The 16,439-nt window shown below is 56.9% G+C and overlaps 1 protein-coding gene across 1 annotated transcript in view; it reads right to left on the bottom strand.

Moving 5' to 3' along the window:
• Positions 1 to 16,439, bottom strand: part of JPH3 (junctophilin 3) — a 57,908-nt gene that overhangs the window by 30,423 nt on the left and 11,046 nt on the right. Inside the window, exon 2 of the mRNA XM_086469257.1 lies at positions 9,607 to 10,384. Coding sequence (XP_086325383.1) covers positions 9,607 to 10,384 — 778 coding nt within the window. The remainder of the gene's footprint in view (positions 1 to 9,606; positions 10,385 to 16,439) is intronic.

Below are 16,439 nucleotides of genomic sequence, written 5' to 3'. Positions count from 1 at the left end.
GCCAGCAGACAGCCCCGGGTTTGCTGCCTCCGAGGCAAAGCCCGTGAAAATTTCCACTTAAGCAGCCAGCAGCACAACAGGGGAAGGGACTCAGAGGCCAGCTCTGCCAAGAGAGAATTTGGGCTTTTAATTATTTATGCTTCACCTCCATGCTATGGTGATGAGAGACAGATCAGACAGAGAGACACAGCCAGAGAGCGGAGAGAAGGCTGCAGCCTGTTTCCCCAGAGAGGCCATTTATATGACTCAGGTGGGCTACCAGCCCCTGCCCCAGTCCTGCCTCTCCCCTTGGAAAAGCGCCTCATCCCTGGCTCTCATCTCTGCCACTGCTTTCCCGGAGGGTTTGTCCCCTGGACCAAAGAGTTGGGGAAGAGCTGCCATCTACCACGGCTGTTTGAAGCTCCCCAGGTATCTCATCATGTTGGGTGGGGACCGGCCGTGGCCGCCTGGCAGCGGAGGGGCGGTGGGACAACCCCCGTGTCCAGCTTTGAGCCCACAAACCGATTTCTTCTCCATAAGGGAGTCTGACCCCGAGGAACTGCTGCTCAGGGTGCAGGGCGGCATCATCGAGCCGTCGAGGCTGAGGAGGACGCCTCAAGGCAGGGTGCCACTGACCCAGCCTTGCTTGGGATCACCATTGCCAGCAGGTTTCGCTTCGGAGAGGGATACCAGACGGGCTTTAATTCGGCAGGATGAATTCAGCAAAGCTATAGGGCCTGGTCCCCTGCTCCCTTCCGCCATCCCATCCACAAACGGGCATCGGCGCTGCCGGCACGGAGCCCACCCGGCTCCCACAGGGGTGCATCCAGCCTGTCTCCCATGTGGGCTGCTCCCGACGCCGAACCAGGAAGACCAACAGTCCCCAAACAACGTGCCACGTCCCTGGAGGGTGACCCACGGGGATGGGACGGGGCGGATTCGGGCCACGGTTGCAGCAAGGCTCTGCTGTGCCAGCTGGCAGCGAAAAGGGGCGGCGGAGGTGGGATAAAATGGCAAAGGAGGTCTTGCCCGAACACCAGGCATGGCCACACCGCTGCCGCGACGAGATTTTAGGGTGCTCAGCACCCTGAAGAATTGGGACCTTTCTTAGTCACAACTTTAAAGGGATAATCGGTCGGATCCATGGGTTAAATCCCCCTGGGATTTTCAGGGGGGAAATTCGCTTAGCAGGGTCTATGGTCAAATCCTTTAATTTCCTGGATTAGGAAGCCAGGACAGCTTGTCATTTGTCCTGCGTGGAGGAGGCAACAGAAACCTCATTGCTTGAGGCTTTTCAAACCGCCTGCAAGAGAACCGAGGGACCAGGAGACCCCAGCCCAGCCGCTGCGCTCCCCCCCACAGCAGTGCCAGTCCCCCCCCCAGCAGCATCCCAATCTCCAGCTGCGGGGGGGGACGCGATGCTCATGAACATCAGCAAGGAAAATACTCGATATTTTTGCCCAGCTCTGCGTTTTCATCTCATTTGGGCTCCTGATATCGCTTTTGCCTCTCTCCAGGGAGAAAGGGGCTTCAAGGGGTGGGGGGGAATAGGAGTATGGGGGTGTTGGGGGTATTGTTGGAGGGAAGCGGGGGGGTGGGTGGCTGGGGCGGGAGCAGAGCAGCCGGAGGAACGCGTGCCAGGAAACCCAAAACGGGAGCTGGGAGAGGAAAAAAGCAGTCAGGCCTCTCTCCCGAGATGGGAAAGCAGCGTAGCCATAGCGTAGGGACCCCCAACCTTCCTCTTGGCTCCCCTCTGCTATCAAAGCTTTGGTGGGCAGCATCACTGGAATGCAGCACCGGAGCGGGCAGGGACCCAGCACCGCAGCGCCCACCAACACAGCCGGAGGGGGCGGGGGGGTTAGGGTGGCGGGACAAGGTGGCAGGGGGCTGGGATGCTACAGTCGGCATCCCCCACACCTAGGCCTTGGGCCTGGCTGCCAGTTTGTCTGTACCCCCACCAACCTCCTTGTACCCTGCGGAGGGTGAGGATGAGGATGGAGGAGAGCGACGGGGCTGCGAGCCAGCCCGCCTGCCAGGCAGCTGCGCAGGCTGGGGGAGGATCTCTCCCTTCCCTCCCGGAGATCGCTGAGAAAAGCAACGCTGCAGTTTCTGCTCGTTGAATAGGAAAAGCAGCAGAAAGAAAAATCAGGGGCCGGCTTTTGGTTGCTGTTGTTGGCTTTTTTCTTTCCCCCTCCCGCCCCGATGAAACTTCCCCACCCAAAAGCTAGCGGGCGACAGCACCCCGATTCCCCACCTCCCCGCTGGCTGTAGCACGGAGATAAAGAGGCTTCACCATCCTCTTCTTCACGTCATTCCCTCTTCCCCTTGGAGAAGCGCTGCCCCTTTCCCCGCTGAGGCCATGCAAGGCAGCTGGAGGTTGGGGCTGTGCAGGAGTCCCCCCTGCCCATTAGGGGGGGACTGAAGGGGGTTCGCTGACGGCACCCGCTGGGTCTGGTGCGGGGAGAGCGTGCACCCTCCATCCCAGCCTTTCCATCCTTTCCATGAGGGGAGCAAAGAGACAGGGTGGAAAACACAGAGGGGAGGGATGGAGGTGACTCAAAGGCTGAGATCAGCTTGGGGCAGGGGGTCATCCTCTTTACGGCAGCATTTTCTTTTTCCTCCCTGCCCTCTTTCCCCTCAAACAGCCCCTGCGCAACGCAGCGAGGAGCAAAGCCCGGGGGCTGGCAGGCGGTCAGGGCAGGCAGGAGGTTGCTGTGTTAGTTGGGGGGATCTAACACAGCTCAGGCGGGGGGGGCTGAAATCATCTCCCGAGCAGGGCTGGGTCTGCAGCGGGGCCAGCCCCAGCAGGACAGCAGTGCCGGCCGCTCAGCCCATGCACTGAGCTGGTAAAAGGCTTGGATTAGAAACCAGGCAGATGATCTGGGCTGCAACGGGCTGCTGTGTGACGCCAGAGAGGAGGAGGAGGAGGAGGCAGGCTCCTCTTCAGCCCCCCGCGCTGCTCCCCACCTCCTGCCCAGCTCTCCGGGGCAGCCCCTTCCCGTGGAAGTGGCGGCTGCCAGGCGTGAATCACCCTCCCATCCTTCCTGCCTCGCTGCCAGCCGGTGCCATCCCTGCCCGTTTCCATCTGGTCCCGCTGCAAAAGCGACCGCGGAGCAGGCACCGGCACATCGCGCTCCGGCACCGGCAAAGCTCTCCCATCCCGGCTCTGCCGCTGGGGGTTTGGCTTCCTCCCACATCCCAAGACCCCTCTCCTGCTTCACTCTACGGCAAAACCGTCCCCTTCAGCTGTGGGACGGCCGTGACACAAACCGTGTCTGCCAGGACCGCACGGATTTCGGAGATCTTCTCCAAGGAGCGTGGGGAGGAGGACAGAGCCGGCTGGGAGCACGGCAAATCCAACATCTCCGCTCTGCCCATGTTATTTCATCATGACCTTGCAATGTTGGAAACGATGGTACATCGATGGTGCACCTAGGCCACGGAACTGGGGTGTTTTAGCTCATATTTGGCTCAGCGGAGAGGGAAGGCAGTGGGAGCTGCTGAGACGGGACCGGCAGTTGCGGTGGAAGGTTGGGAGAGCAATGAACGGAGAGGGGCTGGTGAAACCCACGCTGAGCTGCTCTCCTAGAAGCTAAAGAAGACCCTGCTGAGGTTTTTTTTTTTTCCAGTTGGATGACTTTGTAAAGCACCATTCCTATGAAAGGCACTTAATTTTCCAGCCCGTTCATGACCGGGCACGGATGCGCCCTTCCACCACCGCAGCCCGGTGGCAGTTGGGGACACGCCGAGCTGGCCCTGCGCGAGCGTGCCAGCGAGCGCTGACTTTTGACACGGCCGCAAAAGGGCTTAAGGCTGTAAGTCCTGTCTGAGCAGGAAGTTATTAAATTGGAAGAGGACTTAAACAGTCACGGTGCAGACGGCAGATCCCGCCAGAGCCGGCAAGGATGCGATGCTCTGGGCTGCCATCCGGGGACCTGCTCCTCCCGGAGTGTCCTGGACTAGAGGTGGAAATGGTGCTGGCTGTGAGTCAGAGGTACCCGTGTCATCCCGGCTGACAGTGACACACGAACGGGAGGAATAAAAGCCGATCCTAATCTCTGCCACTGCGGTATCGCCTGACCCCTGTCAACACGCAGGAGCTTGTGCCCGGGCAGGAGGAGGGGAGGGAGGGAGGGGGCAGAGGGAAGGAGCTGGCAGGAGGGAAAGTCCTGCCGCAGCGCAGCTCAGCTCCCCGTCCATGGTAAAGCCTGTTGGAGGCTGCCAGCCCCCGGGCTTTGCTCCTCGCTGCGTTGCGCAGGGGCTGTTTGAGGGGAAAGAGGGCAGGGAGGAAAAAGAAAATGCTGCCGTAAAGAGGATGACCCCCTGCCCCAAGCTGATCTCAGCCTTTGAGTCACCTCCATCCCTCCCCTCTGTGTTTTCCACCCTGTCTCTTTGCTCCCCTCATGGAAAGGATGGAAAGGCTGGGATGGAGGGTGCACGCTCTCCCCGCACCAGACCCAGCGGGTACCAGGTGATGCCGTCAGCGAACCCCCACCAGTCCCCCCCCTAATGGGCAGAGGGGACTCCTGCACAGCCCCAACCTCCAGCTGCCTTGCATGGCCTCAGCGGGGAAAGAGGCAGCGCTTCTCCAAGGGGCCATAAGTAGGTGCACCCTCCCCGGACCCAGAGGTGCCCAAATTGGGGCTGGACGAGGCGGCGGGAGGCCCCGACACGCGTGGGCTGATCCCTGATGCATTCGCTCAGCCCCATCCCCGCGGCCAGTTCAGCTGTGACCCCGTTTTGGCTTCAATCCGCTGCCCGCTCATCCCGACCCGAGGAAGGGGACGCACACACAACCCTTTGGGGGCCACAGCGTTCCCCTTAACCCACATCCCTCCTCCTCCTCCTCCTCCTCCTCCCTGCTCTCCATCCGCAGCGAAAGCCCCGCCGGCAGCACGAGGCGGGGATTAGGGCGAGACTAATGCAGGAGCCCCGCAGCCACCTCCCCCCGGCGTCAGAAAAGGCAGCAGAAACCTTAAATCAAACGCAGCTCAGTACAATTGCAAAGCTGCAGGCACAGGCCTGAGCGAGCATTAAGCAGCATTATCATGGCTCGGCGTACTGCCGGTAGTGACATTACCGCAACTTCAAATGTTTGGGATCAGAACTGCAGAATCTATTCTTTTCTGCGGGGTTTTTGCCTGGGCTGCGTTTCCATTTTTTCTGAAGAAAATACCTGTTTGGTTCAAGCAACCTTTTGCACTTTGCTGGTCAGCTCTCCGGGGCTTTTCTTGCTTTCCTGCTCCCCGTTGTACGTCAAACGCGGACGGATGCTTCGCCCTCACTGCAGCATCCTGGAGGAGCATCCGTGCGGAGTCCAAACATCTTCCTTTACCCGTCCCCGCTGCCAGGTTGTTGTTATTTCCTTCCTTTTTTTCCTTATTTTTTTCCTCCAGTTTCCCCCTCTGAAGTGGAATGACACTGTGCTAATTCGTAGCCCGACTCCTCCTGAGACTACTGAGCTTAATTATATTTTTCTCATCGCTGGTGAATGGCTTGGGTATAATTAAGCCTGGAAGTGCATTACTTAGGACTAACCTGAGAACAGCATCCCCTCCGGGGTGCTAGGGATCGGCTGCTCCGAGGAGCTGTTATTTAAGGTGCTGAACAAGGGGGCCCCACGAAGCTTGCGCTGGAGAGGAGCCGAGTGCTGGCCAAACGCCGCCCGTCTCTGGGACTCGTATCCCTCGCACCGGTGATGGCCTCTCCTCTCATAAGTAGTCCAGCCACTAATTACAAAACCTTGAATTGTGGTAGCAGAAGGAAACTCTGGAGAGAACTGGGGTCTGTCTGCCTGGCATTAAAGCTACCACCAACCCTCGCTGAGAGCTGGAGTTGGTCCTGAGCTCCCCGTGATGCTCCACGTGCATCTATCCTCCATGGCCAGCGGCTGTGCCGAAAGCCAAGGGGTGAGGAAGAGCTTTCTGGCCCAGGTCTCTTGCCTGGCTATTATATTTCAGTTGACCATGACACACCAGCGCTCATGGACAATTTGCCTCAGGTATGAACGTTATCACTAACGAGACGGGAGCCGGTGTCTCCGGGGCATCCTTCATCCTTCTGGGGTAGCAGCAGAAAGAGTGATGGCTCTTGGCTGACACAAGAGGGGAACGAAGCTCCCCACAGCACAAAGAGGACACTCAGCACCTTCATTTTAAACAGGCTGAAAAAGGGCTCGCTCCCTGGCTACCTCGGAAAACCGATAGTTGATACCAACAGCCGTTTTTCCGACCTGATTCGTAGCCCTGCTCGCCCACTGACTCTAACCAAACTACTTCAGCGAGCAGGAGGTATAAGAGGAAAGAAAGTGTTATTCATTTTAATTGCATCAAAGAAAATTTAGGAGAATGATCTACTGAATCTAAAAAGTATTCCTTAAATGAGCTTACTTTTCCGTGTCACTGATAACATTGTACTCTGTTCAGACTAAAACAACTTTAAGAATCCAATTTACTTGTCTTCAGTACACTATGTTTTTAGCCTACTTTCCTCAGGAAATGGGGCTTACTTATGTGATTGTGCTGTTTATATATCTATATGCCATCACTCCCACACTAATAACTTTTGAACGTGTTGGCCAATTCCAACCAAATCTGACAGAGCGGTAGAGTTTTCAAAAATACTGAATTCTTACAAATTTAATGAAATACGTGGGTGGGCACATATTTTCCCCCACCAAGGGAAAGGCTGCAGAGTGAACTCAGCCGTATTATTAGACAGAAGAGAATACACACACACACACACACACACCCCCCCACCCCAGTGCTGTTATAAAATCCCCACGTGCTGGTAAGCCAGAGCTCACGTTGGTATTAGATGGGGGATATTGCACCCCCGAGCCCCAAAGCCACCGAAATGAGCATCAGGATTCCTCTGCCAAGGCACCCACCGCCTATTTCGTGCGTTTCTTTCCGTTTGGACGCTGCAATTTGGTGTGGGCACTGCAGGGGAGTGTTTATTTATTCAGAAGCTTTAAAACTAACCGGGCTGTATGAAAGCCTTTCTAGGCGGTTCTAAGTTTGCAAAACCTTGCTCTCCTCCGGTTCTGCACGCTGGGGAGGCTGTCTCGGCAAAAAACCCTCGCAAAGGGGAAAAGCTCGAGCTGAAGGGTCACGGGTTTCAGACAAAGCAGCTCTCCCTGCTTGCATGAAGAGGTCCTGGGGCCTCTCCTGCGCACAGCCGAATTACAAACCCAAGACACCCTCCAAGACCTCGGCGCTGAGCCTCTCCGCCCGCCTAATCCCACCCGCCCCGCGTCTCCAGCAAAGCCTAAATCCGGCGCTCCCGCCCAGCCGCAGCCGAACAGTTTGGCTCTTCGTTGAGGGGTTTTGGCATCTCCACATAAACCATTAACACGGGCAGCAAACACTGCCGGGACGGTTGTCGCTGGCGGTTGGTAACCCGGCGCTAATGCGCAGCGCGCGGCACGTCGGAGCCTGCCTGCCCCCGGCTGAGGCGGTGAGAGACGGGCTGTGCAGCCGATCGATAACGGGCTTTTCAACGCCCCAGAGCCCTCGTGCACCGGAGGCAATGGCTGTGCCATAAGCCCCTCGTTCCCGGCGCTTGCTTTCTTCCCCGTGTGTCTTGTCCAGAACAGCCTAGTCAAGACCGAGCACAAATGGAGGAAGCTGAGCTGTAGGATGGAGATGTCAGGCTGCTCCCGGAGCATTTTCTGGCGGGACCAGGTTCGGTCTCTGATGGAGTAACCTCGAAGCCACGCACTCCTATTCATTTGCACCTTCCCTGATGATTAAAGGGGTCCTCAGGGTGGTCCCCAAATCCCACAGCTTTTCTCCTCCTCCATGCACACGCATGGCCACGGGCTGCATCCTCCTCCCGGCACTGCTGCTGCTCTCCAGCAGAGCTCGGGACCGCGTTACTCCAGCCAGTACAGGGGAGGAAGGTATTCATGCCCTGGCATTCCCATCTGATTTGATTTTTTTCCTTCTCCTCTCTCATAATTAGAAGGTGGAACATTATATGCCAAGAGCTCATTAAGCATTTCCAACGTGAGGGGGTCATATCTCTTCCAACTCCCACTCTCATGGCTTCCCAGGACCATTATAACAGGGGGACAGAGGATGCTCATGTTCTCAGACCCAGACTAGAGCTCCACATTTCCAAGACTGAGGCCTTTGTATCGAGGCATTCACATCCCCAGATCACAGGGAAAGATCTGGTCTTTCCGCCGCTCTGCAGTCTGTTTCCTACCTGGCAATCCAGCGGGATTTTTTTTAATTTTTTTTTTTTCCCCCGAGCTTTGACAACAACTTGGTACAACATCAGCTCAAAAACATCATCAAGCCCAAATATGCTCCCAAAGCAGGCCTGGGAGTCTCATTCACATTGCAGGTAAGTCATCGGCAGACGTGCTGATAAAGATTTCAAGTGTGACTCTGCATACAAATGATCCAGACCCAGCAATTAATCCAGCACAGGCGACTGAGGAGGTACCTGGGTTTTTCTCCTAACCCCAGCCCTTTTCCCCCAGCCTGGCCGCTATCTGTGGCGCTTGCTCAGAAACCAGAAAGGAATGACCATGCTCTATTAAACCAACCCTAAAAAGTGATACGAAGAGCCCCAAATTCAGCAGAGGAGCCTTTCCTCCTCAGCTCACCTCTTGTCTGGGGGCTCGCTGCAAGCCATGAAGCTCCAGGCACATTTTGGGAGCCAGCTACAAGGAGGTTTGAGTTGGGCCTGGCTTTGAGCTGGGAGCTGGACCCTATTTCAACCTAAATTAGACATGACCCCTTTCCCCCTGCTCCCTCCTGCTGGTTTTCAGCCTGACCAGGTCCCTGCTCTACATCACTGAGCAGTTCCATGATGGCCACAGCCAGCTCGGGGAGTGGGGGCTTCTTGAGGCTTGTAGGGATTATTTGGGTACCCAGATCTGCTGCTTTCTAGGAAAGCCTCAGGCAGGGCAAACCCTCCCCGAGCATCAGCTGCAGCCAGCGATTCGACTGCTTTTCCACTCAAAACCTCTTTTGGGAACAGAAATAGCTGGGAATCCTCCCAGCACAGGCCAACCCTGGGATGGTTCCTCTTGGCTATAAGTCAGACAGAGGATACGGGCAAACAGCATCTCAGGACCTCTTCTGCTAAGGGTATCATCCTGCTCCTCAAAGAAGCTAGAGAGAAACAGGGTAGATAACCCAGTACCTCCTAAGTGACAGCTATCAGCCCGTGAGCCCCACACCATGACCCACAAGCGTAGTCCCACCACGGTGCAACCACACCCCCCGCCCAGGCTGCAGCGAATGCTCCACTCTGGGTGACCCTGCATGGCCTCGCTGGCTGGTTTCGGGAAGGCCGTGCACCCACAGCCCCCTCGGAGTTAGCAGAGGGCCAATTCAGCTCGGATCCACCCCATTTTGAACACCACCCATGAGGCTTGGGCAAGCCCAGTGGCTTGGCTTTCCAGGATGCTGCCCACTCCTGCGTTGGGGTCCAGATAGCACCAACGGCTGACACCCACCGCAGCGCTTGCCTGACTCCAGCAGCTTCCCTGAAACAACCACCCCCTCGAGCACCTGCTACCACACAGAAGTCTCACCCCACTCTTCCCACCAAACCGCAGCCATCGGGGACCCCCGCCGAGGTGCCACGTCGGGACGGGGACCACCTTACCTGGACGCCGCGATCTCCGCTTTCTGCTTGGCGATGGTGGCCGCCCGCTCGGCCGCCTCCACGGCCCGATCCACCTTCTCGCGGATCTTGCTGGCCCGCAGCGGGATGAGGTTCTTCCTCTTGCCGCTGACCAGGATGTTCTGCTTGTACTTGCCCTCCTCCTTGGTGCCGTCGGGGAAGGTCATGCAGCCATAGCCGTGGCGCTTGTTGTTGGCCCATTCTCCCTCGTACTTCAGTCCATCCGAGCGCTGGCTCACCCCGAAGCCCGACCGCTTGTCGTTCTTCCACTCGCCGACGTAGATCTCGGTGGTGGTGGCGTCGATGTCGTCTTCGATGACGGAGAGCTCGGCTTCGCCCTCGCCCAGGCTGATGGTGGAGTTGATGTCGCTGGCGGTGGAGCTGACCGTGCTCATCCCGGCTTCGCTCCGGAAAGAGCTCTGCTTGCTCCGCTGGCTGGCCAAGGAGCTCTTGGACTCGGACTTACGGAGCTTGAGCCCGCTCAGCAGCGACCGCCGGAAGATGCCCTTCTTCTTGCTCTTGAGGATCTCGGCGTCGCTGTGGGCCATGAGGACGAAGCCACCCCGGGAGACGGCGGGGCTGCTGGCCACCGCCGGCGAGGAGTCGGGGTGCAGCGCCGTGCCGTTGGTGTGCTCGCTGCGCAGGGAGTTGATGGACGTCCTCAGGGGTGACCTGATAACCGCAGCCATGCCGTAGGGAACGCTCTGCCGGACGCCGTAACCCTGGCGCATCCCTCCGACCCACTGGCCCTGGTACGTCCCTGGGAAGAGGAGACAAAAGCAAAGAGGGGTTTCAGGGCACGGCATCCTGTGGACCGTTAAGAGCATCGGGCTCCTTCGCGAGCCCTTCGTTAGCGGGAACAGCAAAACGCAGCGCTGGATCCCAGTCCCATCTCGGTGACAAGGATTGTAACGTCACGTCATGGGAGGAAAAAATAACCCCTTGGTTGGATTGCAGGCATGCACTCCAGCTGTGGCACGGAAATATCAGAAACCGGCCAAGGCACCCGTGCGCGGGGAGCGATGCTTCGAGGAACTGCCCCTTTGAACAACCCCTAATTTGAAAGGGAAGGGAGGAGGGTGACGGGGTAGGGGAATCGTTATCCGGGAGCAGACTCGGATCCCGTCCGTGCTGCTGGCAGCCATCAAAGCGGATGGTATATCACAAGGCATTTATTTATGTACACAGCGCCTTTCATCCGGCGCGTAGCGGAAGGGAGCGGCTCTATAGAAATAAAGGCCTCACGGGGGAGAGATCCATTTGGTTATTCTCGTCTGTGCCCCTGTTTGAACTCCTGCATTGGTGTGGGCACTTACTGGAGTTGCCTCACTGGTCGTTAGTGGGACAAAACACATACAGGACCTCGCCACAGCACTGGGAACGGAGGCACAAGAAACCCATCCAGCCCGGGAAGCACAACCGGAGCGTAACGCCTGACCCGTGCACCGAAACGCGCGGCGGTAATCTGCCCGGGGTTTGTAATCCCTTCCCCTCCTGCAGCTCGGTGATTGGCACGCTTCTGCGTTTTATCCCAGCCGGTTGAACTGCAGGGCTTGTTTTTATTCTTAGGTCGGCTTAATCTTTTCTGGACTAGCTCGAGATGCAGTGATTCACCACCCGCCTAAGCCCTCACGGGGCGGACTGATGAGCCTGAGGACGGCTCCTTGCCTGGCACTGGTGCTGCTGGGATGCTGCGGTTGGTCCCAGTCCCGGGCTGCCCCTGCTGCCTCCCGTCCCAGGTCAGCGATGCAAAGAGCAGGGCTGCACACTGGGAGGGGCGCAGGCAGCACCTTGCAGCATCGGGGCCTCCCTTTGTGCCAGCCCCGCTCCCGCACGCCAAAGGGAGGCTTAAAATAGACTTGCTGAAACACTGAACCCTGCGAGAATCAAACGAAACGGCCCCGGTGAAGACAGCCCGGATGGTTACCGCCGGCTCAGGCTGACAGAGACTTTCCAGCCCCGCTCTGCACAAGATGCTCTTCGCCCTTAGCAACCAGGCCGTGATTCGTAGACATGAGCAACCTGCCGGGTCCACCTTTCGGCTGCAAAAATTCCCTGAGACCTACCCGTCTCGCTGCGGCGCTTTCCCTCTCAACATTTTCCAACAGCCCAGCGGAAAGGATTATTAAAATGGGCCGTGCTGGCCAGCCCCAGCCCAGATAAACCCCGCTCACGCTGCAAGGAGCGATGCCAACCCTACAGCCACGCATCCTTTTGCTCTGTTTCACTCCTCCTCCCGATCCTACCCCCAGGAATCCCTTGGGGGTTTCCACCGCCCAGTTCCTGGGGCTCAGTGGCAGCCCTGGAGATGGGGACGGGCTGAAGCAGCTCGCACTGAGCACGGAAACTGCTTCCCGAGAGCGTGAAACCAGCACCTGGGCACATTTTGGGGTGTATTGGGTCAGCTGTCTTATCTAACAGCTGCCAGCGCTTTGCACAAATACCCCAGGGCTCGGGCATCCTTCCTGGCGCTCCAACGCAAGCAACCCCTAGAGGTGCTACATGATCTGGGTGACAGCCTTGTGCACCCCCAAAAAATGCCAGCCCCAAGCTGGGGGACCCCCCGAAGACTGCCTTGGAGAAGGGACACGTAGAGGCAGGGTCAGGCGGGCAGGCTTTACCGAGGGTTTAGAGGATTAGCAGCAGGGAGGGAGGCAGAGCGCCGAGATTACGGCAGGCACCGGCGGGGCAGGGAGAGGAGGTGGTGGCAGCGCCAGTGGGGAGAAGAATGGGGGACAACCACCAAGATGGCTGGCAAATAGCTCAGAGGAGACATCAGACCTGTCCTGTGGTTGGGTTTGGGCCGTGAGCCTGGCTTGCCCCGCTGCAGCCCACTTTGGGGTCTCCAAGAACAGGCAACAACCGACGCTGTGCACCCACGGCTCCCCTCGCCGTGCCCAGTGGCACAACGGAATGGTGCCTGTGGCAGGGGAGAGCCCACCAAGCCACCCGTCCACCCCCTGGCACCATCTTGCTCCTTGTTCTGGCTCCTTCCCAGAGCGTCCTGGCAGGACAACCTACTGGGGCTGATGGGCAGCAGCTGGGTGAGAGGGATTTCCAAGATGGCTTGGGGTGTCCTCGCTCCGTGTTCAGCCTCCTGTTATCCCCTAGGGATGGATTCAATGGGTTTCGGGGAAAGATGGCAGTGTGGGCAAGGGGGCAGGGAGAAAAAAGTCCTGCATGAGATCCATCAGAGCCTGCCCTGCCCAAGTCCTGGACTCCCTTTCCCTTGGCTGAATCCCTTGACTCATTCCCTGGTCCCTTGACCTCCCCGTCTCCTAGCAAATCTGCAGCTGGAAAAAAAAAACAAACCAAAACCAACCCAACCCCAAGCAGATTAAACCGAAGCACCGTCAAGCAAGCGCGGCCCTTTGCTGAAAACCAGAGGCAGCGGCAAAGAGCAGAACAAAGCGCTCTCGGAGCAGGCGTGACAGCGCGCCTCAGCCGGAGCAGAGGCGGCAAATCGGTCACAGCAGGTTACAGCTGCAGCGAGCGCCTGTGCGTGTCTCCGGCAAGGCAGAGGTGCCCGGGAAGCTGTCATCTTGGCGTGGCCTTAAAACCTACTCCTAGAATTGCACGGCTGCCAGGAACAATCTCTGCATCTCCTTGGCAAGGCTGATTTTTCTAGGCGGAGGACGCAAGGACTTGAGGAGCTCACCCAGCTCACCCTGCTTCTCCCCTCCCAGCGTCAGGGAGCGACTCCCAGCAGAGACTAAACCCCAAACCTCGAGTCTGCTTTCATGGGTGTTGTTTCTCTCCTGATGGCTTCCCTGCTGGAGGCAGCAGCGTGGGTTGCCTCTGGGGATTGCCTAGGAGGGCACGGTCACCTCCCCTTGGTGGCCACCAAGACACCTGGCCACCTTCACGGCCTCCAGTAGATCAAAGAGCTTCCTTCCAAGGAGCTGAGTTCATCCATCCTTCCTCACCCAAAGAGCGCTCCTTCCTTCGTCTGACTTCATTACGTTTTAAACCCCTAAATATCCCAGGATTTGGCCACGAGTACTGGAAGGTCTCAGAGCCATCTGATCTGCATTGCTAAGCACTGTCACCTCCTCCCCTTGCACTGCTCAGCTTAACCTCTGCCCCCTAACATTTGCAGATACACACACAAAGTTTAATCTCACCAGGAGCCAGGAGACTCTTCCTCCCTGCAGAGGAAAAAGGATTTTATGATTTTCCGCTTTACGTGCCAGGATGGACCGGCTCTAGCTGTTTCAGAGCTAGGGATGTAATAAAGAATGGCTAACTAGCCTTTAGAAAACTAGATTTTAGAAAACTAGATTTTAGAAAAGAACTGCTGACCAGCCCTTAGAGATAAGGAGGAAGGCTGATTTGTACCAACCCTTATGCATCTCTCCATTGCTGCCTAACACACGCTTTGAAGATAAGAATGCAGCAGAATCCGGCAAGCGAAGGTCACCAGGTGGGATCCTCCAGTCAGGCTGTGGGGCTCAAGGAACACACAGGATTGAGCAGGAGAGACAGGGAGGGCAGCGAGCAAGAGCTGGTTCTGTGAACTGGAAAAGCCCCAGGATGGTGCAGGGCATGAGCCACAGGACAAGTTCAAAAGTTCAACCCTGAGGAAGACTCAGACCTTCATCCCCAACGACCACCAAGGACCCCCGATGGGGGCGTAACTTGGGCGGACTGAGGCAGGACTATGGGAGGAACTTATGTTCATGAATTCCTGGAAATAATTAGAATAACCCAGCCTTTTCTTAGAAATGTAATGAATAAACATGAAAGCTGTAAATATCAGGCAAGAATCCCGACGCTTGGGCGCGCAGGGATGGAAGGAGCCACCCCCCGTGCTGCCCGGCGCCGCGATAAAGGATCCCTGCTGGATAACACTGAGGTGTTAGGGAGTTTTCTTGGATTCAGGGAGCTGGAAAGGGAGCGTGCAATGCGCAGCCCGTGCCGTGGGGACTTCAGGATGGGGCTGGGTGTAACAGGACGAGCAGGTCTGACGCAAAAGGCCCCCAGGCTGCTCTGCTGAGGTGCTGAACGGAGATCCTCAAGGACTCCAGCGCAGCTGCAGAGAGCTGAGCACCTCCCAGGGTCAGGGCAGAAGAGCAGATGCCCTCTTCAACTGTGTGCAAGAGGGGAACACGCCTCCGCTGGGAAGCGGGGAGCAAGCCAACGCTGCTGCAATCCTGACCACACGCTTATTGCGTTGCCCGAGCCAAGGACCTCGGTGGAAAAGAGACAAAGCCACCGCGATGGAGGAGAATAGCTGGGGAGGAAAACGTGTCAACCTCTTCCCTGCAGCCATGCAGGTCACTCTTACAAATGCCTGCGAGATGCCACAAATATCCATTCCACTTCTATGCGATCCTTTTGCACCGGGCAAATAGGACGAAGAGCAGCCGAGAAAGTCTGGGACACGGAAAGAAAACCCTCCCGAGCTAGGTAATTTGTGACTTACCATGGTAATATAACCGAAGCAGGAGCCATTTCTGCGTTGTAGCTCTTTCCTTACTATCAATATTTGCAAAATGCTTCCCGAAGCATTAATTGCATGAGATTAATGGAGTGATTGCATCGGGAAAAACGCAGCATCCATTACGCGGTCAGGGCAGCATCGTGCAGGCAGCCGAGCTGTGCAGCCAGGGCTAGGGCTGGGTGGAAGCCGTGGACAAGAGCAGATGCATGATAGGAGAGCACTGGACACCCAAGCCAAGAAACCTCGGCCACCACCACGATCCTGCTGAAAAGAGGGACTGATTCTGCCCTGGGAATGGGAATTTTACAGCAAAGTCATAAGCATGTTGTGCTCTCACTCTGGGGGAGATTTCTTGACTCCTGGTATAATCGCTCCAGCAGGATTTGGCCAAGATAAAGGTGATGCCAAGAAGGGTGGGGATGTGGCCACACACGTGCACATGTACGGAGCAGAGATAAGGAAAGGGCATAACCTGAGGCTGGGAGAAAATAACTGAAGTCATCCTGAGAGATGGATTGGCGAGAATATTCCTCTTTCGGAAACAGCAGATGGAGACTGAGAAAGGGAACGGGCTGGCGAGAAAGATGAGGAAAGCTGGGATGGGATGGGAGGACGGAGAGAAGAAAATGGGCAAGGTGGTTGTTGGCCACTTTCACTTGTGTTCTTAAGCCCAGGGTGGGGTTTTTTTTGGCTCGCTCCCCTTGGAGCAAAGCTGGGTGGTTTCCAAATGGCTTTTAAAATTCCTGCAGGAATTGCCATTGCCTTGAGGACCGTGCGGAGCCCCATCCTTGGCCGGAGCCAGCCAGGCTGAAAGCAGAAAGCGGGAAAGCAGTGCAGAAAGCACTGGCTTCCAAAGCATCGTTCCTGATGCTCCAGCAGAAGATCATATGTTTTGAGAAACGACAAGCACCAAAAAAGTAATCTAATTTGTTGCAGTTATTCAGCGCTTTCTCAGCATTTGGCTCAGGAAGCTAAAATTCATTCTGGGAAGGGAGCAGAGAGTCTGCAGGGACGCTCCTGTTGTCCTCATAATGCCAAAATCCCCGAAATCAGGGGTCGCCCTGGTTCGCACCTTGCAGGAACGTGGAGGTGAGCGGGACCCTGTGCAAAGCTGGCGGTGACACGGTGCTGGAAACAGGGACAACGCAGCGGCACTCCAGCAATTCAGCCGGGTGTCGGGCAGACTAATTAGCTCCTACTTGTGAAGTGCTCCAGGAGGATCTGAGGCATTGCAGACACCAGGAAGACTGACGGGTTTCCGTTCATCTCCTTGGCTTTGCCAAAGGGTTTTTGGGGATTTTCCTGGGGAGCAGGGAAGGAGGAGACCCAGCTCCATCTCCAGCTCATCTCCCCAGGGTACAGCTGCTGTGGT

This window comes from Leptosomus discolor, chromosome 8, assembly GCF_034619465.1.
Source record: "Leptosomus discolor isolate bLepDis1 chromosome 8, bLepDis1.hap2, whole genome shotgun sequence".
In the NCBI taxonomy this organism is placed as follows: Eukaryota; Metazoa; Chordata; class Aves; order Leptosomiformes; family Leptosomidae; genus Leptosomus; species Leptosomus discolor.
The sequence above is the reverse complement of the archived record's forward strand: the minus strand, read 5'-3'. Positions and strand labels throughout refer to the sequence as shown.